We start from the raw sequence: 27042 nt of genomic DNA on the forward strand, positions 1-27042 counted from the left end.
AATCTCTTTAAGATATCACATGACACATTTTAGTACAAACTAGTACATAGTTGAGGACCGATGTATAAATTATGATAATTTATTAATTACAAATAAGATGTCTGGATATACAAGAGATAAATACTATATAAAACCAAGTACTTGTCAATCTTATATGAGATTTATAGTAAGGTTGTCATCATATAATTTGAACGACTCAGTGGTGAAGAGTGGGATGGTGACTTATTTAATATTCTGTATGTTTGTATTTAATTATAGATCTTGATTGTACTTTTTGTGAGATAGAAAAAGTTTGAAAAATATGAATATTGCTTCCACCGCTAAAAAAATAGCTTAAAATTTCTAGATTTTTAATAGAGAATCGATTTGTCAATTACTAAGGAATGCTTGATTTTGATAAAATTATTATTTGTGATGATAATGTTATCCACGTAAACTAATAAATATATATTATATCCCTTTTGTTGTCAAAAGAATAAAGATGTATCAAATTGAGTTGACGAAGTTGGCTGACATAAAAAAGAGCCAAGTTTAATATACCAAGCTCTCGAAGCTTAACGAAGTTCATAAATAATTTTTCATAGTTTACAAATATAGTTTCGATATTGAGGATGCATGAAGTCAAGGGGTTGCTGTATAAAGACATCTTTAATTAAGGTCCCCTATAAGAAAATAATGTTAAAATCTAGCTGGTATATATACTAGCCTTGAATAATAGTCAAACTTGAGATAAGTAAAATTATCCTCGGTTTAACAACTAAACTGAAGGTATTTATAACATCAATACCAAGTCATTGGTAAAATCCTTTAGCCACCAAACATGTTTTGTTTCTAGTAATATATCTATATAAGCTCCGCTTAATTCGAAAGATCTACTTACACTCAATCACATTTTGTGTGACATGAGATGGTGCAAGGGTCTATGTGGCATTATGAAGTAAGGTATCGTATTCTTCACACATGACTTTATGCTAGATTGATGATTTTTGGGCTTTGGTGATGGTTATGAGTTCAGTAAGCTTAGGTGACAAGCTTGTGGTAGCATTAAAATTAAGGATTTGATATAGTTTGAATATGTCAAATTTGAAGCATATGGTCATGTAAGTATGAGAGTTGAAAGTACGAGAGTTAGTTACATGTACCTAATCAGGCTGATGCACTTCGATGTTAATTGGTTGAAGGGACAAAGACATCATTTGTGGTGCCGAGGGCATTACAGAGTGTGTTAATAGAGAGATAGATAAAGAGGTTGTAAAGGGAGTGAGGTACCACTGAATTGGAGTAATAAGAGAGTACATGTTTAAAAAAGATCTATCGATTGATTTGATGAGAGGTGGGCTTAAGAGAGTTATAGGTATACTCATATAAACCCATTGATTGATAGTTGTTATAGTAGCTTATATTATCCAAGGAGTAAGATTTTAGAAGATAAAGGTGGATTCAATAAAAATAACATGACGTGATATAAAGATCTTTTGAGTTTGAAGATCATAATACCGAAAAATATTATGTTCAAGAAAATACCCAATGAAAACACAATGCTTGAATCTTAGTGTTAAGTTATATGAAGCATAGCGACATAACTAAGGGTAACATAAACATCCAAGAGAATCGATGCAGTCCGATTCTCTTGTGGGCCGGATGGTGTGAAAACCTTTGTGGATCGGGTTACGACTGAAACGTGAGTTCGATTCGACCCAATTAGCATGGGGATCCGATATGGACTAATAAGATCCGATCCGTTTAACGGCCCATTTAAAGCCCGCACCCTCATTGCACGAGGAGACTCGACGGCTTGCTAGTTTCAAGAACCGTTTGACCCGTGCACCCTGCGGTCAACCTCTGCGGCATTTGACCTCTCGCGAAAACTTTAGTCACCGTCTGGATTCAACTCAGCGTCCTAAACAAGTTACAAAAGTAAACGATCATTGAAGAAGGCATAAGAAAAGACAGAAGGCGATCCGTCTAATTATACAGCGTCAATGATCTTATTTCATCATAGACGAAATGCTTCATGGCGTTGCATAGCGATTGGTCAAGTGGACGATGTTGGAGCGTGTCAACTGCGGTGAGGAAACCATGGTGGCCTTCGACCGGTCCAATTTGGCCTCTTCATACCTTGAAAAAGGAGCGGAACGATGACGGAGAGCAGAGCACTCGTGTTCATTGATCCATGGCAGGAAAGGAGGAGCAAGCGAAGCCGCTCGCCATGTCGTCGCCATCCGTCGGCGCCGACGAGGAGGCCGCCACCAGGTGGCGCTCGATCCGGTACCTCCGCAAGCGCCGCTACGCTTTGTGGTGCTGCGGATGCTGCGGTGCGGCCGTCGTGGTCCTCGGAATCACCGTCCTCATCCTCTCCCTCACCGTGTTCAAGGTGAAGGACCCCACCCTCACCATGAACTCCCTCACCGTCGACGGCGTCAACTTCGACGTAGGCCCGTTCGACGAACTGGTGCAGCTGAACGCCACCCTCGTCGCCGACATCTCCATCAAAAACCCGAACGTCGCTTCCTTCCGGTTCGACAACAGCACGACGGACTTCTACTACGAGGGGGAGACGGTCGGGGTGGCGTACGCGCCGGCAGGGAAGGTGTCGGCCCACCGGACGGTGCGAATGAACGTGACGGTGGACGTGCTCGCCAACCGGGTGGTGAGGCAGATGAACATCACGGCCGACACACTAACTTCCGGCACGCAGCTGAACCTGACGAGCTTCACGGATATAAACGGGAGAGTGAACGTGCTCGGCGTGTACAAGCGCGACATCGAGGTAACGATGAACTGCAGCATGACGCTGGAGGTTTCGGCTACGCATCAGGCAATTCAAAGCACCGACTGCTCTGCTAATGTCAAGTGAAATGAAGCCGGTGTTCCTCCATGTAGTAAGTAAAAAATGGTGTCACATTACATGAGTCCCTGTTTTTTTATGCTATAAATCGCCTTTTGGTTGCTTCATGAATGGATTGTAGAGCTACACGAGAGTGGACCAACTTCTTCTTTACTCGTACAACACATTAGTTGTATAAGCGTAGGAATAAGGGCACGAAAAGCAAAAGAGATGTGCTTTTAACTCTTTCAATGTCCACATCTTTACAAGTTCTTGCAGAAACTTGGGACGCCTGCATACTTTTGGGACCTCAGACCGCAAGCCCTCCTGCCTTTTCCATGCTATATATGCTGGTCATTGGGCCGGTGATGCCCCTCGCTTTATTCTCCATGTCTGCTAAAGCGGCCTTCCATGGACTTTAGCTTTTCTTTGCCATGTAAGTAATCAATCTAGTCATGTACCCGAAAGAGCCAACCCAAAGGCTTGCGTATGTCTTCAACGATGCCTTCTCCTGCCCAATCCGTACGCTGAAAGTCTCGCGTTTGAAGCCTTGTTTTGTCTTCTCTCGTACAGGGGTTGTGATGCACCTCCGTGAACGAAAAAAGCATGATTAAGGGTCCAATTTGATGTAGCAGCAGGAATTGTCTTCTCTCATACAGGGGTTGTGATGCATCTCTGTGAACGAAAGCATGATTATGGGTCCAATTTGATGTAGCAGCAGGAAAAAAATGGGGAAGATAAACCGTGATCTGACAGCAATGATGAGTCAAACTTGGGAATCCCACTTTTCTGGCGTCCAAGTTGTATCAGTCAAAGTCCAGACACAGCAACAATTTACTCGCCCGCCTTGGTTGAAGAGATGATCCTGCAGGTAGAATAGCGCAATGAATTGTGCATCGGGTGCGAACCCCCATGTCATGGCCCTCTGGTTTGTAAAGCGCTTCGATGGATTATGCGTGCCGGAGTACTCTCTGACTTGCCTGCAAGCCAGGAAGATGAACACGACCGGCGACTCCAGCGGAGGTATACTAATACCGGCAGGGATCATCGACAATAGCAGCCCTTTTCAGGATCTTTTTGGCGCATGCACACTGCATCCTCCTGATAGAATCAATCAAGGCCGTCAACTCTCCAAATCTTCGGATGGTGTCATGACCACGATAGAGTTCCGACGACAGCGGTGGAAGATACAGAGGGAAATCTTTGCGAGGGGGTGGGAAAAGGAAAAGAACGGGGGCAGGCGGTTGGCTTTTCCTTTCAGTGGTCAAAGCTTTTACTGTTTCGGTCATTGTCTCTACTCTCCCTCTCAGATGTGAAAGAAAGAAAAGAAGAGGATTTCGCGTTGTGGATGACCTAACCTAAGCTGCGTCCCTAGCAAAGAAAGGAACGAGTGAGGTGTTACTACGGCAGTACATCTCCATACTCTAAAGAAGACACTGTTTCCAACACCCAAGAATCATTTAGATCCTTTTGTCTTCCCGGCCCTGTCTTCTACCGCCTCGCCATCGTTCCGGGAAGAAGAAACACTTCCTGCTGCGTGCCCGCTTATGCTTTTCATTTGGAGAAGGAGAAACGCTTTGTCTTTAACAAAGACGGAAGTCGATCATTGACTAGCTTAGTGAATCTAGTTACAAGCATTACATGGCACACGACATTAGAAATGGAGCAAGGAAGAGAACGCGACGACTTCTCGACTCCTAACAGGGACGATTCTGACTGAGATCTACTTGACGGCATGACTCTCGATTCAGTTTCCATGTTTCCTTCATGCATTTCAATTACCGCCTCCGTCCTCACAAACGATGATCAAACGTTGTTGCCGCTGCCTAATTCTACTGATCTCCCTTCGCCGGGATCGCTCCTCGACCGCATCAGCGGCGACTCGGAACCTGCACGACCAGTTGACGCCAGTGTGTTGGTACGATTGAGTGTAGATGTACAGTGACACGAAGGCGCGACCGGACTTGGGAGCTACTTACCGTACATACCTCTGTTGAAGGACCGCTTGCAGTGGGCGATGGCGCTTTGGATTCCGTCTTGCTGCTCCAGTAGGGAGTCGTCTCGCCTGCCGGTCGCCAGAGGAGGCGACCGGACCGAGGCGACGGCTGCCGATGCCGACCGGCTCTTCCTCAGCCGCCGGCACACCACCTTCAGCCCTGCCGGGATAGTTCCATCTTGCGACTTCAGTGACCCCGCGACGGTACCCGCGGCCGAAGCTGGTTCTTTCAGCTGCTCTCCTCCGCTTGCTTCTCCGCCTTCCCCTGCGGGACGTACCTTCCAGGCTCCGCCAGACCTCAGCGGCCCGGAGAAGCGGAGCTTCCCGCCGTACCGCTTCGAAATGTTGATGTAAAGCGGCTTGATCTTGCTGATATACCGTTGAAGTACGTCCTTTGGGAGTTTCCTTGCTTCCGAGGTCGGTAACCCGTCATCGGCAAAAAACCGGACGGATCTGCTGCTGCTGGAGCTCCTCGAGCTGCTGTCCCTGGCGAAGAGCGACGCCAGCGGCGTCTCCTCCACCTTGAATTTGACGGAAAACTTGTTTTGATGCTGTTGCTTCGGCGATGGCGACGTCGTAGCAGGGGAGGCGACGGGGTTGGTCTGCGTCGATGCCGAATTCGACTTCCTGTGAAATCCCAGCCTAAAGACGCGGAACTTGGCGGCGGATTTGAGAAGAAAGGCGGTAACTTGAGGCTTCGACGCCTTGGGCTCGGATGCAGCCAAGTCTCTTAACGAAGACGGCTCGAGCGGGACGAGGCGACCCTTAAAGAAGAGGTCTTCGGAGCGGGACGAGAAGCCGCGGCCGTACCTACATCTGTCCGGGGACACCGTAAGGTCGAACTCCTCGTCCTCCTCCTCCTCCTCCTCCTCCTCGTCATACGACTCTGTATCGGAGGAGAACTGCTGCTGCTTCTGGCGGTAGAGATGATCTTCTTCCCGCAGTGGCAAGGCGAACTCGAGGTCGAAGAAGGGGCCCTCGTCCTCACTGTCGCCGCCCCCGTCGTCGGAGTTTGGGCGGAGGACAGTGGTGGCAATGGTAGCGGCGGCGGCGGCGGTGTTAATGAAGGAGCGCTTGGCGCCGCCACCGCGTTTACCATGCGCGAGCAGTCTGAGGAACTCCATGTCGCTGGCTTGCAGGCCTGTGGCTTCTTTTTGGCTTGTTTGCCCAAAGGCTTTTAGAGAGGGAGAGTGCAGTCCAACTCAAAAAGAGGCGTGTCGCCGTGAGTGAGCTCGAGCGCGGCTCCTCGCAGCAGCAGTAGTAGTAGGCGGTGGCAGCAGTGGTAGTCGCGTCATCGATTCGACCCGAGAGGGAGAGAGAGGACCAAAGAATCGGACCATTTCTTTGACTCCAAACGGTGGCCTACAGCTGTCTAAAGAAGCGACGTGATATCAGACAACACGAATCAGGAGCTTCTTCGCGGCTGCATCACCTGTGGTTCATTTGCTGAACTCCTCCTATTCTACCGCCCTTACCGCAGTCCCTGTATGCGATGGGTCCCGCATGACGATGTCCAATCGCATGTCGCTCTGGTCTTCCCGTGACTTAACGTCGATCCGAGGCGGGTAATCTCGCATGCAAGCTCTCGAGAGGACGAGGGACATCGTGCCCCCAAACCTGTAGCTATTACGTAGAAGAAGACTACTAATCCGAGGAGGTTGCTCATGAACAAGACAAAATGTGAAGGTCGGAACAAATGCAATTATATGTACGTGAGAAAGGCAACGCCAAAACCAAATGACGAAATGTTGTTGGGCACGATCATGACGTGACGACAGAGTCGTTGTCACCATCGGGAGGAGTAGAATGTGTACGGGGAGGGGATCGCACCGCGCGATCGTCCTCCCGAATCATGTCGCTCGCGTAGGGTTGGTGATGGAGTGTGCCTTAGCACGGCTGTGGCGAGTGGGTAGGGAGAGGGAGAGGGGTGAACTCCGCGCCATCTCTTTATTTTTTTTTGTTTAGTGCCCTTGCGTGCACTACAGTGAGGTCGCAGAAAGAGAAGGAAAGGGGGAAAGGAGTTCTTTTTGGAAGTGACGGGTCACCTGGGGTTGTGATGCATGTGGAACAGGAAGCTTCCCCAAAGAGGGAGCGGAGGAGACTCTGCAAAGAGAGAGAGAGAGAGAGAGAGAGAGAGAGAGAGGGAGGAGAAGCCTTTGCTTTGCAGCTTTTCCTTTTTCCTCTTCTTTTCCGCAATGGATGGGGATGGTGGTGACAGGGGGCAGGCGTCGTCATCATACCACCCTCCAGTTTCAGGTTCACTGGATACGATGAGGACACCTTGCTGGTTCAAATGAATCTGCTGAAGGAATGATGAGCAGCAGCAGCAGCAAGGGTGATGATTACCCCATTTTGCCTCTCTCTTTTCTGTAATGTTTTGGTTTTGGAGAAGAAGGTCAAGTTCTTGTCAGACTACAAGTTAGGTAAACAACATGATGGTAGGTTACGTTTCATTCATTTTTCAGATCAAGCTTCCCTTCTTCTCATTAGTTTTGAAACTGAGAAGAGGGAGCCGAGAGACGAGAAGGCCTTGGAAAATTCACAAGCAGCTTGGTCGATGTCTCACGTTAATGGTGTCAGATTCAAGAGGAGGAAGGACATAAATAAAGCTTACGAGTCACCGTCCATCTAAACAAGTATGTTGTTCATCTGAATAATTTCTTGGATGGGATTAATGGATGCATCCCCCCATTAAATTCTGGGTCTATCGAACGAAGGCCACAATGCAGAAAAACATAACCAAGGGCAAGGATTAATTTAATTCCACAACATCCTCCGAAACACAGACATATCCATGAAGCTGCTGCCACTCCAACCATGTTCTTTAAAGTCTCTCTGGATGCCATGTAAGATAACATGTGTGTGTGTGTGTGTGTGTGTGTGTGTTTCTTGATCTTTCGGTGGGTCCCCAGTGCCCTGCGTCATTTAGCTCCGAGTCAACAGCTGGTTCTGAAGAAAAATCAACAGCAGGAGATACAAATCAAAATCAAAAGGTGGCATGATTGGATTAAGGATGTTAGGTCTACACCCTTCCCTTGTGTGCAACCGCACCTGGGTTCCAAAAGCTGCTTCATGGAAAAAAAAATCTAATCACTGCAAGCCTGCAAGGGAAGGCCCCCCCACACGCTGTCCTTGTTGTTGTCATTGGGAAGCCAGGCAAAGGTGCAGTGTTTCCAAGCCAATTCAAGATTCATCAGCTGGACCATTTCGATTCAAACCTCGAGGTGGGGAAGGTAGGCCAAGACAGCGGACCCGTAAGGTTTAATCATCAAGTGAATTTTTGTTCTACCAATCTTGCCTCAGAGGCTGTGCGGGCAGTGGTTCTCGATCGCCAGGAGGAATAGAGCACCAAGCCAGGTTCAGGTTTACGCCAGCGGTGTATAGGCTGAGCATGAAAGTTCATCCCTGCAAAGACGCACACGAATCAGCAAACTACATGATCCAATTGAGATAAGAGGTACTACAGGATGGGAGTGCTCAACTGTGCTCCCATTTAAAGAGATTTAAATGAAGGACCATGCCACAGTCAATTTAGCAGTCTGTATAAGCCTCCTCCTGCTTTTTCCGTAGGAAAAACAAGGTGACAAATTCAATCAGCAGTCTGTATAAGTGAACACCAGCATCTATCTACAAGACAGACCTTCACAAAGCAAATTGGCTTATAAAGAAGTTCCATAGTTCTGAAAAATATATTTGCAACAAATATACTCGATAATACTTACATTTGGTCTGGTCTCATATTGGTTGGAGAGCAAAATAAAACGTTGATGAATGCCTCATTAAAAAGTCAAAAAGCCACTCCTCCCGAATGCCACCTTTTGATTCCATCCCGAAACAGAAAAATCTATTTCAGAGTGGAAAGTCTCTTACTAGCCAAAGTGATCACATCAGTAATGACCAATGATGAGCCTCATCGACATTGATCCAAAAAGTATGGTTCCACCAACGCTCAATTTCTGGAACTACAAGAAAAGAAGTCCATGCAGCAATTTCTTGAGAGTTCGCCATCATTTTCTCCTGCGGGAAGGTAACTTCTGACTTTTAGGATCCAATCTACAGCAATGAGGAAATCTTGATGGCATTACACTCATCCTAACATGACACCAACTACTCATCCTCTGCGTTCGCTGGTGATATTGCTCAAAAACCATTCCTTCATGAACTGCCAAGATCTTGACATTATAAATACCTTTTGAGCACGTTGCAATGGGTCATCTGGACCCTATAACATGGCCACATGCATCTCCAATGATCACACCTTGTCAACTATATTTCGTTTCATGACAGCAGGCGCTACCACAATTGGCTTACATTCGCCCTGCAGAGGCGGTATCCACTTTCAATTTGCTCCCGAGCTGTCTTGAATCTCCTGCTGATGTTGTCCTACCTGCAAAGATTTAAGCATGCCACCAATATACCACAGCACCCATGTAGAGTTCCATGATCTTCCCACGTATGTGTTAGTATTCCTGGCCATCCAAATCCCACAAGCAGCAACAGCAATTTTGATCTTAATTTCCTCGCATCTTTGAAAACAGCAGTTCTAAACGTTCATGAGTCAACTGACATTGTGAAAGGATAAGGTATAACCTCCGGTGTACCCTATATCTCCTTTGAGCATGAACATTGAGAGAGAGAGCATAAGCTGCTGTTTCAGATGATCCTCCGCATATTTGGCTTCCATTAATATCTTTGCTATGTTTGTGAAAATGCTATCGAATGCTTCAACAGGAACCTAAAACAATACAAGTGTCATTGTATATACGATCTTGCCTAAAGAATCATGTATTTTTCCCTACAAAAAAGGTACATGAATTTACAACAATATTATTCTGTGGCTAGACCTATTAAATTTCAGTTTGAACAGGTGCCAATATCAATTATACGTATCCAGAAGAAGTTGAGCTGACAATTAATCCTACATGAATCCAATCGGGACCTTTGTTCCTAATAGTCAAAAGCTTGAAGGTATTAAAAAAATGTTCTAATTCTTTCACCATTCTATGTGAAACTGATCCAATATTATATCTTCCTCTGTGGTTGCAATCAGAATGCTTTAGAGATGAGAATAGGCCACAGGTCAAAGCCATGCTGCCTCTCCTAGAAAATGAAAAGAAAAATATAACACACTAATAACATCAATCTGAACTTGAAAAGCTAACAAAATAATTAGTACGAGTAGTTGGTCAACCATCTACCTTGCATTTATATTCTTCTTGCATCTAAATTTGCTCCTTCCTTACCACACTGTAGTTTTCATTTTCATTTTTTAAATTAAATCTATTATTCACACTATTGTTGATGTTTATGATACCACCTTCAATGGATAACTTTGAGGAAAAACCAAATAAAAACAGGTCTATTAATCTACCATGAGATCCATTTGCATCAGGTATGGGCTGATCTTGTAGCACATTTGATGGTTTGACTGTCACAAAAGCAAAACCTTCACTCCAAGTCGCATTACATATTCCATTACCAAGGAACATCTTTAACCTGCCTCATACCAACTACATCCAGGTATACTGTCCAAGCCATTTGCATTCAGCAATCTTAGAACACCATTAGCATCATCTCTTCTCCCTGCTGAAATATATATGTCTGCGAGCATCTTGTGATTCGCTGCATTTTCTGGTTCCAACTGGAAGAGATGCCTGGCAGCAGCTTCCCCGATCACAACATCACCATGCAATCTGCAAGCACTGAGCAAAGTATTCCACAAAGCAGCATGACTGATGGTTCTTTGCATCACATTTTTGAGCAAACTGTATGCATCAGACAACCTTGCAGCTCGGCAGAACATATCCACCAGGCAAGTTAAATGTTCGACACCCGGTTCCAAGCCATATTCCTCTTTCATACAATTGAAAATTTTCCACCCCTTCTCTGCAAGACCTGCATGGCTGCAAGCAGATAGCAGTGAAAGAAACGTAAAATGGTTTGGCCTTGTATCTGTTTCCCTCATTAGCTCAAAATGATTGAGGACTTCAGCTACTTTCCCTTCCCATGCAAAAGCTTTTATCATTGTGCTCCACGAAACCACATCCTTCTCTGCAATGTCATGAAATACCTTGCTCGAATCTGTAATGCTTCCGGACTTGGCATACGCATCGACAAGACAGTTTGCGATCTGTCTTTCCATTTCAAAGCCTCTTTTAATAATCTGTGCATGTGCTTCCATCACTTTTTTCAAAAATGTGGTATGGGATATAGCGGAAAGCAAAGTAACGATGGTAACCAGGTCAGGATTGATGCCTCTCCTTTGCATTACAAGCGTGAGATATAAAACCTTATCGACAATTCCAAGCTCAGCATAGGCCTTCATCACTGCATTCCATGCAATCGTATCTCCTCTCACTTCAACTCTATCCAGAAGGTTGAGTGAAACATCCAACTTCCCACATTTGGCATACATGTAGGCGAGTGTAGTAACCATACTTGGGTCCGATGCAGATTCGCTTTGCTTGCTAGTTAAGTACTTTTCGTCGATCAGTTTACCTTCCTCCCAATCACCCAAGTCTGCGCAAGCAAGAATTACGTTGACCAAAATGGATCTGGTAGGAGGAGTTTGTGTGTTCATGATCATCCATTCGAACAGTTTGAGGGCATCATATGGCCGCTTGTGTTGGACATATCCACCAATCATGGTACTCCATGAGACGGCATCCTTAAACACCATCCTGTCAAATAATTTGCATGCCACACCCAAGCAGTCGCAGTTGGTGTACATTTCAATTAGAGAATTCAAGACAAACAAACTGGCCTCAAAACCAAGCTTGATTGCATCAGCATGTATGGCCTCTCCGTCCTTGGGAGAACCAGAACGCCCACAGCCGGAGATTAAGCTAACCAGAGTAGCCTCGCTGGGTAGAACTCCTTGGCCAAGCCTCATGACATTAAACAAACTGACAGCCTCGTAGAAGGATCCAACTCTCGAGTACCCCGCGATCATGGCGTTCCAAGCTACCACATCTCTGGAAGCCATTCCATCAAACACCTTTCGAGCGGATCCAATCTCCCCGGCTTTACCGTGCATATCAAGAAGCGCCGTCCCCACCATGAGATCGGAATCGAGCCCTTTGGCCCGAGCATGTCCTCCAACCCTCGAACCCAAATCGAATTCGGACAAATGGGTGCAAGCCGTGATGACGAGGTGAAAGGTCACCCTGTCCGGCTCGCACTGCGCCAGAGGCCGCGCCGCCACCATTTCACGATAGACGTGCAAGGCCGACCGAGGCCGGCCGTTGTTAAGGTATCCTCTAATAAGAGAATTCCAGAGGAGGGTCTTCGACGGTCCCCCTCGTCGGCCATCGTCGAAGACTAAGCGGGCGGTTGCGGGGTCACCGAAATGGAAGTATCGGGCGATAAGGAGGCTGGCTACGTACAGGTTGTGACGGAGTCCGAAGGCGATGGCTCGGCCATGGAGGCCCCGGAGATGGTGGACGGAGCAGCAGCGGGAGATGGCGTGAGCGAGAGCTTCTTTGAGGTCTTGTGGGCTGCGCTGAGCCCGGCAGTAGAACCGCGTCGTTAAGGTCATCAGAGGCGCGGGAGACGCCGTGACGCGAATTTAGTAGTAGGCGCGGAGAGGCGGACCCGACGAGAGCCGTTGATTTAAGAGATCCAGCCGAACCGGACATGGGTCTGATGGAACCTACCCTCGTCCGACACAACCGGGCTAACGGGTCGGATCGTGTGGATCCGACAAATAGGATTGTAATCAGACATTGTCTACACGTGCAAAGCATGTGCAGAACTACCAGTAAACAATGGGGATTAAGTTGGTTAGATTGATCGGTAGCAGAAGAGAGCGAGTGGCAGTACACTAATCAATCCGTGTGCGTTTCGCAGCGGAGTGAGACTTGGTGTGGAGGTCCGCCACCACGGGCTGCCTGTGCCAGACATGACGTGGCTCAGTGTGCGTGACGCAGGACACTGGTCGAGGCGGACCACCATGCCTTCTTTTCCTTCCAAGTCAACCGATGCACTCTACTCGTTCGCTCACCATCGCGCAATCTTCACTGGCCTCTGTGTCTCGGTACGTGAGTGGACCCCAGGCGACGCTTTGTTTTCCTTTCTGTCGTCACTTCTTTTCCTTCTAAACGCAGCCACATACACACACATTATATACTGCACCCGTAAGTAAACCCAATCATCCCTCACTCGACGCTGTTCACCGCTTTCCGTCGTCCGTCGGCTTCGGATCCGCCAACTCACCTTCCGCTTCCTCCATGGCATCATCCTCATGCCTCAGAGCTTCCTCCATCGACCTGCCAAACTCATCCGAAGCCCTTTCCAATCTCTCACGAGTCACCACCGCGCCTTCCTCAATCCCATCGATCCCAAATCCGTTCCTTTCTTCGTGTAAAATCCCGAAACTACGGATTTCAAATCCCCGCAGGCGCCGCCGCCAATCTGCTCTTCCGACGATAGCCATCGGTTTCACTTCTTTCTTCTCCAAGAAGCTCCCTGAAGATTCCAGACCAAGTATTCTTTCTTCTCGTCTCTTCTCACGAGCTTGTATTATCTTCTTCGTTCTCCGTTTGCAGTAGCTAGTCTTTGTTTTCCGAAAGCCGAGGGTAACACAAGGAAACGGCTTTCAGCTAAGGTGCAGGAGCTGTGCGTGTACGAGATCAACGAACGCGACCGCGGCAGCCCCGCCTACCTTCGGCTGAGCCAGAAACAAGTCAACTTCCTGGGCGATCTCGTCCCCTTCAGCAACAAGGCAAGGCTCAAGCTTCTCCATCATCCTATCTGCATATTCACAGTGTTCATCATCTATTTTCCGGTGCGTGAACATTTCTTTTCTGTCAACATGCATGATGACAATAGCTGTACTCGGGGAATCTGGAGAAGCGGCTGGGCATCACGTCGGGGATTTGCGTGCTGATCCAGCACGTGCCGGAGAGGGACGGCGACCGGTACGAGGCCATCTACAGCTTCTACTTCGGGGAGTACGGGCACATCTCGGTGCAGGGGGCGTACCTGACGTACGAGGAGTCCCACCTGGCCGTGACCGGCGGCTCCGGAGTGTTCGAGGGTGCCTACGGCCAGGTCAAGCTGCAGCAGATCGTCTTCCCCTTCAAGATCTTCTACACCTTCTACCTCAGGGGCATCCCCGACCTCCCCAAGGAGCTGCTCGGCATGCCGGTGCCTCCCTCGCCCGGCGTCGAGCCCACGCCCGCCGCCAAGGCCTGCGAGCCGGCCGCCGCCCTCAAGAATTACACCAACTGAACGTCGGTGCGCACATCAAAATAAAACCATAAAAGCAAGAAAATTAAAAAAAAGGACTATATATTAATTAAAAGGAGGAATTGTTGTTCTTCTGTGATGTTTATTGTTGTTATGATTTGTATTATTTTCTCTTTTTTTGGGTATTATGCGAGTGCTGTGGAATTTGGCCGCGGTGACTCTGCTCTTGTGGAGTGTCGAGTTGTTGATGAGATTTCTTGTCATGTCGATTAGGACGGTATGATACAAGTTCAAGTGTTGTTTGTTTGAAGATGTTTTGATAGCTGGCACAAACACGATCAAAAATCGAATTTAAATGGTAAATTTATCTCTCTTAACTGTTTGGGTATCTCTCTAAAGCATTCTAATGAGCTCAAGTAGGTTATGTTTTAATCTTTTTTTATTTTAAAACGAACGACAAAACCGCCGTTGCCGGGGATCGAACCCGGGTCGCCCGCGTGACAGGCGGGAATACTCACCACTATACTACAACGACCATTGAGAGATTTAGGTTGTGCTTTATTTTCCAAGTAAAGTAATAATCTTATCAGGGGGAAGGTTGTCATGGCAAATAGCTGCATAAAAGTACGATGTTATTTATTAATATATTATCGAGCCTACAAAAACTTGCTCGTCAAGAACTAACGCCTCGCTGACGTCGCCTTCGACGCGGCCCTTCTCAAAGCGAAATCGCCGTCAAGCTAATAACGGCCGTCCGCGCCGCCCGTGGAGTTTAATCCTCCCCTCCCTTTCGGGCAGCTTTGCCCCGCCTCTTTTCGATCGATCTCCGTAGCCCGATCCGATGGCCACGATCGCTTGTCCTCAAACTATAGAGTGGGAGCGGGGGGCGACAATGGCGGAGCACGAGGAGGAGACGGCGGCGGAGTCGTCGCTGATGGAACAGATAAAAGGAGAAGTTGCACCGCGAGGATTCTTCGTCGTCGGATTCGGACAACGAGAAGACCTCGGAACCCTCCGCCGCCGACGCCGTCAAGGCGAAGATATACCGCCTCTTCGGCCGGGAGAAGGCCGTCCACCCGATCTTGGGCGGCGGGAAGCGTACGGATCCTCTTTCTGTTGTCCACATTTTATGATTTTACCGATAATATGTGCACTTTTTTTTTTCTAAAAAGAAGAAGAATAAAAAAATCCCATCGGTTTGATCGAGATCGAGTTTGCTTTATTCGCCGAGTTGGGTAGCCGATGAGATCTGTAGGCTCTATAAGATGCCGTTCCGTGATCTGCCAAGTGTTGATTCGAGTCGGCTACTTCTCTCGGATTTGAGTTTGCATCTGTCTTCCATTTAGAAGGAAAGAAAGATTATTGCCTTCTTTTATTCGATGTATTTTATCCACACCGAAACCCCGATTCGACTTCGATCGACAAATGAGATATGTGCTCAGTCGGATCGAGCTGCCTTTTTGTAATATTTGTTTGATCGAATTGCTTGAGAGCATCTGAACGATTACTGATGATAGGACGGCAATTGTCGAGCAGCTGCTGATGTCTTCCTATGGAGGAACAACAAGGTCTCGGCCGCCACGCTCGGTGGGGCGACGGCCACGTGGGTATTGTTCGAGCTTTTGGACTACCGTCTGCTCACCGTGGCGTGCCACACCCTCAACCTATCCCTGGCCATCACCTTCCTCTACTCCAATGCGACCCATTTCATGAACAAGTGAGCTCGGCTCTCAGATTTGTGTGGCTTCGAGTTCATGCCTCCTCCGATAGCTCTATCTAATCGTGATGTGTTTGGTAGGTCCCCGCCGAACATTCCCGTGGTAAGCATTCCCGAAGATGTAGCTGCGAACATTGCCCTTTCCCTCCGTTACCAGATCAACCGGGGATTTGCTGCCTTGAGGGACATCGCTTTAGGGCGTGATCTGAAGAAGTTCCTTGCTGTATGTTGTGTAGCTTATCTCACGATGGAGTTCAGGATCTTGGTGCATTGTTTTGGGTATATAATGGCTGGTACTTTGACGTTTCAGGTTATTGCTGGGTTGTGGGTTCTGTCGATCCTTGGCAACTGCTGCAATTTCTTGACCTTATTTTATATAGGTAATCTAAACTTCCGAAGTAGTATCTAATTTTCTGGATCGAATTGACTGCATCCTTAGATTTCTTATGCCATTGAACTTGGGACACAGCATTTGTCATGCTGCACACGGTGCCTGTGCTGTATGAGAAGTACGAGGACCAGGTTGATGCATTTGCAGAGAAGACACAAGCAGAGTTCAAGAAACACTACGCTGTAGTTACTGCCAAATACTTGAGCAAGATTCCAAAGGTGCCTTTGAAGCATAAGAAGTTCCAATAGGGGAGAAGTTATTGTGTGGCTGCAGCTGATCGTTTCAGTTTATTGGCTAGTGATGGATTTTCAGTTGTTGTGATGACTGTTCATCAATTTTTCGCTTATAACTAACTCTCCACTTGGGTAGCTAATTAGGTGGCCATGGAGACCACCACCAATTGAACTAATATAAGTGATTCCAAGTTTTATGATGTGGATCAAAGCTATGTTATCATTCTTGTATCGAGCATGATAATTTTCGGCTTATATGAGGTGATTTGATGTACTGAAATTTGTGAGTTGTTTCTTATCCATGTCATTATTATCAGTCATCTGGTTTTGTTAATGTTTCTGTATTGCATCACGTAGTTTTTCTTGTTTTAGTGTGTGTCACCGTAAGTGGGTTCCTTGGTTGATTTGGATAAGCTATATGCTCTGTGGCATATTTTTTGCTTCTTGGTTGTCTGTGTACTATGTGGTTATCGGAACTTCCTCACTTATATGTTTCCTGGAAGAGTATGCAAGTTGTTCTTGATGTGCAGAGCCTGGAGATTGTTTTGTGAGATTATGGAAGTTTATGTTTCATTCGGAAAAAAAAAAAATTCTTAGGGCTGCTAATTATTAATTTGAAGATACGTCAGTGTATTTATTTTGGTATGCACCAGAATGAGCAATTTGAAAACACAACAATAGGACTCATGTTCATGGTACCGATGGATTCTTTGCATGATTTAATTTCGTGAAACAAACTTGTGATGGTTTTGTTGCTCTCTTTAGCGTCATGATTACGTTATGTTGTTTGGGTATCGTAAAGTTTTCTTATGTGGCTTCGTTTTAACATTGTGATTGCTGGTAATATATCTCAGGGTCAGGACTCAGGAGCTTGTCACGCCATTCCCAGAAGTGCTGTTGCTACGACCACAAAAAAGTGCTCAGGATTCGACTGACTTTGAGCTGAGGCAGGTTGTAAAGTAGCCTAACCCTGCTTCCGGAGGTGATTTGTGGTATATAAAGCGATGATGCTTACGTTCTGCTTTGTTGGCCTTTCAGCCTTTTGCCTTCACGCCTTTTACTTTTTAAGTTGTCATATACAACACTTTCATTCTCTTTCAAAAAGCAACGGTTTCAATTTATCCCTTTGCCTTTATGGTTGCAGGCAGACATGGATGGAAATTTTCCTGATCTGCTAAGCTCTATGGATTTCCATAGTCTTATCCTTACAAGTAAAGTTGAATATTTGAGGATTTAAGGTTAGCATTTAAATGTTGGTTTACATCAGTACTGGCACGATCATTATGTATATTGAATTTTGCATATATGGTTGCACACAAAAGTATAGAAGTTGGGGATTTTGATGAGGACCATTTTTTATTTTGGATTTTGCTGTTGATGTTGGCTGCTATGTAGAGCCACTGGGAGGGATGGTTACATGTTTGATGGGAGGCAAGTTGAACAAATAGAGCATGATGATGGACAACAGCTCAAAGTGATGGAAGAAGAACACAGGTGTGCCCTTCGGTTCTGTTAATCCAGCAGTAGATTCTTTTGCTTGTGATGTGTGTTGCTGCACCAGATAAAAGGCATGAGGTGTATATACTCCTTATCTGCTATTTACAATGTGACATAGTCAGCGTTGCTTGCAATTTGGAACCGATTACATCTTCTACTGAGGTGAGGTTATTATTTGGTATTCTCTGATGCAAAACTGGTGTATCGGTAAGTGTCGCTTGCATGGACATAGCTTTCGTCCTCTTGAAAGGTTCAAGCTTTTTATCATGCCTAAAAGCAAAAAAAAGCTGCCTCTCTGCAATGATCGCTGCTTCAACTGGTAGGTCTTCTACAAACAATGATGTGCGTATCACTCGGTCAGCAAGTGCTGAAGAAAAATATGAGCAGATTCGCAGAGACGGCTACTGAAATAAACATCTGCACTCATCAATGTACTGAAATGTTGGCTCTAAATCTTGTTGTGCAGGATGCTTCGGACATCATACATGGTATTCCTCATCGTGCTCAGAAAGAATCAGGTGGTAAATTTCTCTTCGCTGGTTCTATTTATTCCCATGTGACCCAGCTGCACCACAACCTGACCCACCACTCTACCTACGATCCTCCAGTTGTAGGATGCTTTCATAGGAGTTGGATGGGGAAGAAGAAGCTGGTCCCAGGGCTCCTGATGCAGAGATTGGAGATTGGTGTTAGTCATGGGACCGAGGCTTGACAGTGCAGTCAGTGCTTAAATAAATGCAAGGCCCAGGTAGCATCCATCACCTATCAAGAGAGAGAGTAAGTATCATCTTGATGTTAGCCATGGCACCGAGGCTGGCCATTTATGAAGAACATCAATGGAAGGCCCAGGTAGCATCAATTTATGAAGAGCATCTCATCTTGTCTAACTATGCCAACTTCGGCTGCTGTTTACGGCTCACAGGTCGAGCACTTCATTGTCACCGTCATCGTGTGTCTCCTAACTTTATGATATATGATATTTTCTTTATATCATCCAAATAATCGTTTGCCGGCGATTTGCCTTGAATCTAACAAACCTGAAGATGTTCGGCTTAAATAGCTCCTTTAGTTCTTATATATGTGATTTTTCTTTCAGAAAAAGAAAAAAGAACTTCTGATTTCCTCTTCCAAGGTTGATAAGGTTGAATTTGTCAGACTCTCAACGACGTTCCATATCAAAAGAATACGATCCGATCGAGCTGGAAAGAATATATTTGTTTGCAACTATGAATGACGTCGACATGCAGACGGTGTCCGGTATCAGATTTGATACCTAAAGCTCGTCATTCAATCAAACCATTAATCGCCAACTTTGATCGATGCTTCCTCCTAATGACTAACCATATGTAATCAAATCCTGTTATCAAGGAAAGGTACGTACCGTTTACAGTTGCAGTAATTGTGAAGCGACCTTGTCCTCGGAGAAAGACGATGATACGAAAGATGATATGGTTGCTTACTATTTCGTCCGCTCTTCTGTAAGCGTCCACTTGATCTTCTCCCTCTGAACAGACAAGGAAAAAACGAAGAAGAACGCCTTCCATAATGAGGGGAAGAAAAGATTACACACACAGTTTTCGCACTTGTGGGCGCGCCTCACTGCGCTCACCAAGAGAATTCTTGCAGTAGATGACGGCGTCGTGGATGCTTGCATCGACCACACTCGGTGATGTCGAGCAGGAAGCCCTGGTTATCACTACCTTTCCCTTTACCTTCTTGCAGAACGGCGTCAGGAAGGACTTCAAGTGCTTGAAGAAGAAGTTCCTGTAGGACTTGGCACGGGCATTCAAGAGAGGTGACTCCTGCTTGGTTCTGCGTGAGCTCCAAGGCAGACCTCGCATTGGGCTACGGAGAGGCGAAGAATTTAGTGACGGAGGCTGAGTTACGGCAGTCTGGGAATGGCGGAATCGGAACCGGTCGCTGCGAGAGAGAGAGGATTCTGATGAGCCTGCCGACAGAGATCTCTTCAGAGCTGAATCTGCAGCGGGAGAAACAGAGATCGTTTCGGCCTTTGGAGGGGTCACGCGGTGGAGCGGCAGCAGTGAGCCGTCCGAGAAGATTTGATCTGCATGAACCAGGAGCGGAGGCTTAGGGCTCGCCGGCAGATCGAACTCGAAATCCATGGAGTCAGCTTTCCGGCGCTTGGAGATGAATCTGGGGTCCATCTCGATGAAGGAGTCGCTGTCTTGAGCGTCGTGGGAGGAGCGCAGGCCACCGTCCGAGGATTCACCAGGGAGCCTGACGTTCCTTGACCAGCCACAGGAAAAGCTGCCGTTGGAGCACTGTTGTGAGGTCTCTATGGGAGGTGCAGCCGTAGAAGAGGGAGGGGGAGGAGATTGGCTCCAACCCAAGGCCAGAGACGCGTGAACTGTAGATGGCATGATGCTATATTCTCATGGCTTACTTCCATTTCAGAAGCATTTTCTGTCTATTCAAATTAACAATTACTGTGTTATTTATTATCTTATTCAAACCCATAAGCCAAACTATTCTAGTGTAACATTGGTATTGATAGGGAATATCCTAAGATCAATCGTAAGTTGACGGTCACTAACGAGCTAATGTGGAAGATAGTGGAGCATCTAAATGATGTAGATAGCCAACACCCCCTTGGTCACCCTTTGTTAGCACGATGTCGCACCACAAAAGTTTATAGTAGTTAACCCATATGAGGAGATCGTATCAGTCGACTTGCATCTTAGGAGATCGTACTAGTCAACTTGTGTCGTAGAGGATCGTATCGACTGACTGTCCACATGAATGCACTATAAAAGGACGTATCGATAGTCCCTATCGGCCATGGTCCTATCTTAGAGACTTCGTAAGTATAAAAATCGATACTTGATATTTAAATAGGAATCAGATTCGGAACCCCAAAAAGGTTATAGTCCCCACTCTAAACTAATTCAAGCATTAGAGGAGTTGAGTCGGAAACCCCCACCTGCCATTGACCTATTGTGCAGGGCGCCAAAGAGATTGAGCTCACTCAAGTCTATCTCGAGACAATCTCAGAAGTTTAGAGACCACCTCGGAGCAACTCTTATCGGTGTCTATTCAACTCTGTCTCCTATCTTGCTCTCATTAGGATCCTTCAGGATGACTTTACAACTTCAAAGATATATGACTAAATCGTACTAACTTTCGGTCCACGATATCAAATTGTTAACACCGACAAGGGTTTACAAAAGTAGCCTGATATGCCTCTTAGACAGGAGAAACAGACCAAAGGAAAGGAAAGGAATTTTTTTGAAGTCGATCATTGCACTCGATGAACAGCGCGTGAAGCGCAAGCATCCGGGCACCTGCTTCTCCTCGGTAAGATCCCCCATGATTTGCTTCGTTTATTATAATAGCCTTGTAATCTTTTGGATGTTCATCTCTATGGGTTACTGTTTGATATGCAAATGCTTCAGCTGATAGGTTCTGTATCGCCAACTGCAGCTCAAAATCACAGGATACGTTTGGTGTTTCTCGATGAACAGAGGGAAAACAGAGAGCGAGGGATATCGGAATCTCCTCGAAGATCAAATGCCCGGAAGAAGTTGATGATGGAGTAGGACGGAAGGCTTGAAAGCAACGAGGAAAGAAGCTGCATTCGATGCTTCGTCGTCATTCCCCGTGAAACCAATTCAGCGTTCCCGAATCCACACTTTAGTGACCTCATCATCCTTTCCCCCTCCATTCCTCCCTGCAAAGCCATGCACGTATCGCGTAGCCGTCGCCGACCTCGGCTCCGGTCGTGCTGCTTTCTTCCACTCTCTTTGTCGGAATTCACCGTCGTCCTGCCCCAGACGGGCTTCTCCGGCCGAGCAGCCGGCCGCGTACGAGATCGTGGTGGCACGGCATCGAGTGCACGCCCCACACCGACGGACGTCGTCTCCCTCTCCGGTGACACCACCACCTCCACTCCACTGCATCCGAATAGGATATTATCATACATTATATAAATATATCATATGATAGAGATAATTATTTACATGAAATTATCAAAATGATTTGTTCGTAGAACGGAAACAACAATGCATGAGAGCCCTCGACCAAATCATTCTCTATTGGGTCGGATCCTACGGTGGTCATTCCAGTCAATGCATGAGACTTTGTAATTTGCATGACAATTACAAATTCGCCACTGAGAGAGAGAGAGATTGGACTCGAACAAAATTAATCTCTAACGCTTCCCTATAATAATAATACTTCGTCAAGAGTATCATAATGAATTATAAATTGCTAGATGTGAAAGATCCTCATGATGCGGCTGCCATGGCGTTTGGCATGTAGTATATGTATATATAGTATATACTACTACTATGCATCACTCGCTCGTGGTAAGCGTACCTCATTTTGATAAGGGACAACTTGGACAATAAATTACAATATGCATACATGTGGAAGCGTATATGTGCATGCATACATACATTCTTGCATATATGTGAGTTTTAATAAAAATAATTAGCATGATAAGATATAAATCTTATGATAATTTTTATAATAAACTATGTACGAAAAAAGAAGATTAAAGACAAATGCATAACACGATGATGGTTAATATTGCGCACCATCGATCATATCACCGTCAATCATTATGATCATCATTTCATTGGTGCCTTTCTGCTTCGCATATTTATATTTTATTTAAATTAAAGTAATCAAAAAATAACGTTTCCCGGTATCGCTTCCTCCCTCTTCTTTATTGCAATTTAAGGGGGAGAGAGAGGAGACGGCGAGCAGAGATCTAATCTTTGCTTCCTCTCATCGAAGAACTTCCTGGTCGTACCCTCGGCTTCTTCGTTTCCCTTCTCTCTTTGTTCTTCGGATCGCGGTGCTGGTGTTGCGGAGAGAGCGGGAGGGGGAGCAACAAGAATGCAGCAATGGCGGCCGGAGAACGCGGCCATGACCTTCGACGAGGTCTCTCTCGAGCGTAGCAAGGGCTTCGTCCAGGCTTTGCAGGTGGTCTCGTCCGCTCCTTCCGACCCGGGTCCCTCCTCTCCTTCCCATTGTTGCCTCCGCGGCTTTCCGGATCTGATACCTCTCTTTGCTGTCGTTTGGTTTGGTGCGTGCGTAATGATTTTTCCTCTTTTCTTGTATGAGTTGATGATGATTAGCATTTGAGATGATTATGTTCGTTGGCGCTTCCAATTTTTCGGTGCCCCTTGCTTCAGATCCACATCGATCTCGAGTCACCCACTCTTCTTCGCTCCACTGTGGATTAACTAGAGTGGGAAGCAAAGATGGACGGGTTCTTTTGTTCTGTGATTAATCAGTTGAGGATTCGTGTCCTTTGGACTGAACGATATGCTTTTACTTAGGTTTTGTAGTTCAGTTCTATTTCGATATCATCTATTTTTGTACATATTCGACGTCTATAACACATCAAAATTTGTGCTCATCGATGCTGACAATGTTTAGGAACTCAAGAATCTGAGACCTCAGCTTTACTCTGCTGCCGAGTACTGTGAAAAATCCTACCTTCACAGTGAACAGAAACAGATGTAAGATCTACTTTCCTATGATTTTGCTTCCATGGAACTCTGTTCTTGATCCTTTGTCTATATGTCTTCTTGGAAAAAAAAGTTATATATTTTTTTTCTCCTTGTATTGCTATATGGATAACATACATCAAGCAGAGTGTTCCTTTTTCGTTTTCCTGGGTAAATTGAGTATATGGAATTTTCACAAGGTCCAAAGATACCTGCTTCATGTGATGCTGTACGATGATGCTATTTGGATGGTACCAGTATCGACATCCAATTAACTGAACATGGTAGGGACCAAACTGAGGGAACCTGCTGACTGTAATTGTACCAAACAGATCATTCATGGGCATTTATTGCCACAAATTTTGATAGCTGAAGATGAAATACCAAAAATAGTTCACTTCACTTTTGCTTCTGATAGGTTTATTTTCATAAAAACCTTATTAGTTGCTTTATTTGTTCTCGCAAGAAAATATCGTTTCTAGTCAATAAATACCACAGTATAAGACAAATGAATAACTTAGTGCATCATCAAACATTGGTTTGACATCATTGAATCATACTCGATGGTATGTGAAGATGGTTATGAGATCTCCCATCATCTAATTCTGCAAAAATTTTCTTGAGAAGCATGGAAATCCCCCTTTTTTTTCCCTGAAGAAACATGTGGATAGCGTCTTTCTTCAAATTCATTGCTCTTTGAGCACATCAAGTCCCAAAACAAGAAATGGGTGTTCTCTCATCTGGAAAAAGGTCTCATATTCAAGGTTTTTATTTTTAGATTAAACTAGTTTCATTGAGAGACAAGCATAAAAGCAAACGGCACTGTAATATATCTAAATGTGTAAACTGTATTTGTTTACTTCAACACTGAGGATAATTTTTTTTAACTAAAAAATGCGTAGTCTGTATAGCAAGTTCTAAGTGTTTACCAACATGGCACAGCTCGGTATGATATTGGGTGCTTCTCAGTTTTACTTGCGAGATAAACGAAATTGATAATACTTAAAGTAGTGTCTTTTACCATCACAGAGCTGCTCTTTAACTAGATGAATGATAGCTGCATGCAGTTGATTGGCGACCAAGTGTCTTTCAATATTCTTGTAAACATTAAGAAATATATAATTCACTTATTCAGAATTGTAAATCCCCAACTATGATAATATTGTCTTTATGTCGAACATTTGGAGTTTACACATACAGATTATCTTTTTTAGGAAAATGCAGAGAATCACAACCTCAAACTTTCACCAAGCTAATTGAGAATGACTTTTTTGCTTTGTTATGAAAATGTAACTGCATCCTTTTTCAGGGTGTTGGATAACCTGAAAGAATATGCTGTCCGAGCCCTAGTCAATGCTGTTGATCACCTTGGTACTGTTGCTTACAAATTGACTGACCTTTTTGAGCAACAATCATCAGATGTCTCAACCATAGAGCTGAAAATTTATTGCCTCAATCAGGTTAATGTTATATGAAATACAGCAACATTTTTAAAATTTAGTGTTGAACTAGTGTTCTTTCTCATTTTCAGCAAATTATTACTTGCCAAACTTTCACCGATAAAGAAGGTCTTAGGCAGCAGCAATTGTTCGGAACAACAAGGAGGCATCGCAAACATTACATTTTACCAAGTATGAGACAATAAGTATTCCTGTCTTCTTTTAGGAAATGGTTAGATGGTATATCTAAATTTTTGATTTGATAACCGAGCTAGATGTGGTAGGTAAAAGGGTGGAAAGCAGTTCAAAGCTACAAATAGCTAACAATCTAACTCGTGCTCAATCAAAACCTCTTCCACATGCTTCAGGTGTGCAGTTTTTTGTTTTTAGTCCATATGTACTGATGCAGCTTGGTTTTGAGATATGTTAATCCTGAACCTTAAGCTTCCTTTTGTATCTTTACTTCACAGGAAACCTTGCTCCAAAAACGTTATCTTGGCACCTGTCCTCAGAGAGCAACTCTGCACCAAGTAGTGAGCCTCATACAGCACCACGGCAAGCTTCTGCAATACTCCCCAACCACTGTTTATAATGGTTTGCCTAGCTTCGCTCCGTTGTTGTGACCTAAATGTTATGTTCTTCTCTTCTGGCAGGGCTGAAGAATCTAAAGATTTTAAAGTGACTTCTGATTCTTTCCATCTTTTGGGTATCTTGCATCTCAATGTCTTCTACATGATGTTTTCCTTCTATTAGTATTTGCAAAGTATTTAAGTTCATGTAAAATTTCAGAAGCAGAGGAGCCTACTGCACCACTGCCCTTAAAGAGTCACCTTCAGGCTGCCAAGGGACATCCAACTACTGATCCTGCATCTTGCACATTTGGTGTGAAGGTAAAATAGTGTAACAGCTTTTAACTAAATGAAGCTAAGCAAGTTGCATATACAAAGGAACTCTTTTTCTTGCATTAATTCAAAAGTTCATCTACCATGAGATGGGAGAATAAAAGATGTGAGGGCAGTGAGTTTTAATGCAATGGTCCTCTATTTATTCAAATTTTATGGCAACACCAATCGATATTGCTTTATTATCAAACATCTGCTTTGAATTGCTGTATCATGTTTGTTGTTCCCCCACTATTGTTTGATAATCATCATCATGCTTTAGGTTCCTTCTTTATTCTGAAACCTGTCTACCAGGAATAGTTCTGAAAGAGTATATATAACATATTTCTGCAATACGGAAATTTTTCACCTTGCTTGTCAGCCATGTGGTTGAACATGTGTTCCCTCTTTAATTGACAAAAGTATTTATTTGCATTCTTACCGTAGAAATGATGGTGCCCCTATAATTATTCTCCACAGAATGACAAAATGTTCCCTGAAATTTGATGAAGATATTTCACATCAGATAAGATAATGTCACATCGGAATTTTATACCTAATGCCTTGTTAGCTTTGTTGAATGAAGGATAATCACAACGATGATATCCGCATTTTTCGGTAACTTATCCACAGTCAAAACAAGAGTGTGCAACTCGTGCAGTTGTTTTATAACTTTCTATGCATCATATTCCATGACATGACCGTACTTGGACTTAACGCATGCACTATGGACGAGTTTGTGTTCTATTGGAACCGGAATTCTGACAGACACACTTTGTTGTTGATCACAACTATGAGTTTTCTGTTTTCCGAGATCGTTTCTCATGTGCATAACTCATTTGATCTCGTGGGATGTCATTTTGTTAGCAGGACCCAGTGGGTGGCACAAAGACCCTCTCAGGATTCAAGTCCTTCGACAACTCGGGACGGCGTGAGATCTGCCCGCCTCCTGCTCGCAACAGGAGCATTCTCTCAGCATTTTTCCCAAGAAACAAGACCTTGAAGCCCAAACGAGTTCTGGTATCCTGATGGGTTTTTTTCTGCCAGCGAATTGCGTCATCTCCTCTTTAGTAGAATGCTCATGTTCTTGAACCGAGTAAGCAACTGCCTCATTGTGATGTGACTGTTGTAGATGCATGCTTGTATCTGTCTGTCAGGTGTTTCTCCCCTTGTCTTTAGATTTATGAATGCATAAAATTGTGTTGTTCTCTTTCAGCAACTTGCGAGTTCACTAATTCCCAACTCAATTCATCCTCCATCAATGATAGATACTGAAGGCTACCAGTGGGCAAAGTTGCAGTATCTAAACTTTGACTGTACATGCGCATTCTTATCACCTGTTTGTTATATTCTTAGCTGTTCCATCCACCACTGCATTATTGCTGTCGAGCAGCA

At 45.0% G+C, this 27042-nt stretch overlaps 5 protein-coding genes, 1 non-coding gene and 1 pseudogene across 17 annotated transcripts; 4 read left to right on the top strand and 3 right to left on the bottom strand.

The window, feature by feature from the left end:
• Nucleotides 1–1954: 1954 nt before the first annotated feature.
• On the top strand, nt 1955–2955 carry LOC135608562 (late embryogenesis abundant protein At1g64065-like). Its single transcript, XM_065101596.1, has one exon. It carries the CDS (start codon nt 2174–2176, stop codon nt 2855–2857), a length of 684 nt encoding a protein of 227 aa, XP_064957668.1. The 5' UTR covers nt 1955–2173; the 3' UTR covers nt 2858–2955.
• A 1420-nt stretch (nt 2956–4375) lies between these two features.
• On the bottom strand, nt 4376–6236 carry LOC103979700 (probable membrane-associated kinase regulator 2). Of its 2 annotated transcripts, none has more exons than XM_009395881.3 (2): nt 4816–6236; nt 4376–4716 (listed from the first exon to the last, which is right to left on the bottom strand). In XM_009395881.3, exons 1-2 carry the CDS (start codon nt 5945–5947, stop codon nt 4634–4636), a joined length of 1215 nt encoding a protein of 404 aa, XP_009394156.2. In that variant the 5' UTR covers nt 5948–6236; the 3' UTR covers nt 4376–4633. The 2 variants fall into 2 exon arrangements, with proteins under 2 accessions (XP_009394156.2, XP_009394155.2); XM_009395880.3 differs by having other exon boundaries at nt 4381–4716; nt 4807–6227.
• A 1025-nt stretch (nt 6237–7261) lies between these two features.
• On the bottom strand, nt 7262–12384 carry LOC103980036 (pentatricopeptide repeat-containing protein At4g13650-like). Of its 4 annotated transcripts, XM_065101598.1 has the most exons (5): nt 10195–12384; nt 8546–9558; nt 8306–8378; nt 7875–8228; nt 7262–7772 (listed from the first exon to the last, which is right to left on the bottom strand). In XM_065101598.1, the coding sequence occupies exon 1, from the start codon at nt 12358–12360 to the stop codon at nt 10315–10317; it is 2046 nt and encodes a 681-aa protein (XP_064957670.1). In that variant the 5' UTR covers nt 12361–12384; the 3' UTR covers nt 7262–7772; nt 7875–8228; nt 8306–8378; nt 8546–9558; nt 10195–10314. The 4 variants fall into 4 exon arrangements, with proteins under 4 accessions (XP_064957670.1, XP_064957669.1, XP_064957672.1 ...); XM_065101597.1 differs by lacking the exon at nt 7262–7772 and having other exon boundaries at nt 7798–8228; XM_065101600.1 differs by lacking the exon at nt 7262–7772 and having other exon boundaries at nt 7798–8228; nt 8306–8381.
• Nucleotides 12385–12957: 573 nt separating this feature from the next.
• Nucleotides 12958–14324, top strand: LOC135606626 (allene oxide cyclase, chloroplastic-like). Of its 2 annotated transcripts, none has more exons than XM_065097682.1 (3): nt 12958–13259; nt 13370–13545; nt 13653–14324. In XM_065097682.1, the coding sequence occupies exons 1-3, from the start codon at nt 13052–13054 to the stop codon at nt 14052–14054; spliced, it is 786 nt and encodes a 261-aa protein (XP_064953754.1). In that variant the 5' UTR covers nt 12958–13051; the 3' UTR covers nt 14055–14324. The 2 variants fall into 2 exon arrangements, with proteins under 2 accessions (XP_064953754.1, XP_064953755.1); XM_065097683.1 differs by having other exon boundaries at nt 12959–13307; nt 13424–13545.
• Nucleotides 14325–14475: 151 nt separating this feature from the next.
• On the bottom strand, nt 14476–14547 carry TRNAD-GUC (transfer RNA aspartic acid (anticodon GUC)). Its single transcript has one exon. It is a non-coding gene; the product is annotated as a tRNA-Asp (tRNA).
• Nucleotides 14548–14904: 357 nt separating this feature from the next.
• On the top strand, nt 14905–19984 carry LOC135608564 (reticulon-like protein B3; annotated as a pseudogene).
• Nucleotides 19985–22557: 2573 nt separating this feature from the next.
• Nucleotides 22558–26999, top strand: LOC135581457 (probable protein ABIL1). Of its 7 annotated transcripts, XR_010485570.1 has the most exons (10): nt 22558–22797; nt 23257–23339; nt 24637–24787; nt 24859–24958; nt 25042–25134; nt 25237–25321; nt 25420–25472; nt 25556–25656; nt 26515–26743; nt 26864–26999. XR_010485570.1 is itself a non-coding variant. In XM_065101606.1 (9 exons), the coding sequence occupies exons 1-9, from the start codon at nt 22711–22713 to the stop codon at nt 26674–26676; spliced, it is 915 nt and encodes a 304-aa protein (XP_064957678.1). In that variant the 5' UTR covers nt 22558–22710; the 3' UTR covers nt 26677–26862. The 7 variants fall into 7 exon arrangements, 6 of the variants coding, with proteins under 6 accessions (XP_064957678.1, XP_064957679.1, XP_064957681.1 ...); XM_065101606.1 differs by lacking the exon at nt 26864–26999 and having other exon boundaries at nt 26515–26862; XM_065101607.1 differs by lacking the exon at nt 26864–26999 and having other exon boundaries at nt 26518–26862.
• The last annotated feature ends 43 nt before the right edge of the window (nt 27000–27042 follow it).

The sequence above is a fragment of the Musa acuminata genome, chromosome BXJ2-3 (genome assembly GCF_036884655.1).
Source record: "Musa acuminata AAA Group cultivar baxijiao chromosome BXJ2-3, Cavendish_Baxijiao_AAA, whole genome shotgun sequence".
Taxonomy (NCBI): Eukaryota; Viridiplantae; Streptophyta; class Magnoliopsida; order Zingiberales; family Musaceae; genus Musa; species Musa acuminata.

Coding starts and splice junctions, on each gene's coding strand:
- LOC135581457 (XM_065101606.1), top strand. CDS start 22,711: ATGCAGCAATGGCGGCCGGAGAACGCGGCCATGACCTTCGACGAGGTC. Junction 24,788..24,858: donor AAATTTATTGCCTCAATCAG/GTTAATGTTATA, acceptor TCTCATTTTCAG/CAAATTATTACTTGCCAAAC. Junction 25,473..25,555: donor TGATTCTTTCCATCTTTTGG/GTATCTTGCATC, acceptor GTAAAATTTCAG/AAGCAGAGGAGCCTACTGCA.
- LOC135608562 (XM_065101596.1), top strand. CDS start 2,174: ATGGCAGGAAAGGAGGAGCAAGCGAAGCCGCTCGCCATGTCGTCGCCA.
- LOC135606626 (XM_065097682.1), top strand. CDS start 13,052: ATGGCATCATCCTCATGCCTCAGAGCTTCCTCCATCGACCTGCCAAAC. Junction 13,260..13,369: donor TCTTCCGACGATAGCCATCG/GTTTCACTTCTT, acceptor CTCCGTTTGCAG/TAGCTAGTCTTTGTTTTCCG. Junction 13,546..13,652: donor TCGTCCCCTTCAGCAACAAG/GCAAGGCTCAAG, acceptor TGATGACAATAG/CTGTACTCGGGGAATCTGGA.
- LOC103980036 (XM_065101598.1), bottom strand. CDS start 12,360: ATGACCTTAACGACGCGGTTCTACTGCCGGGCTCAGCGCAGCCCACAA.
- LOC103979700 (XM_009395880.3), bottom strand. CDS start 5,947: ATGGAGTTCCTCAGACTGCTCGCGCATGGTAAACGCGGTGGCGGCGCC. Junction 4,717..4,806: donor CTTCAACAGAGGTATGTACG/GTAAGTAGCTCC, acceptor CTGGTCGTGCAG/GTTCCGAGTCGCCGCTGATG.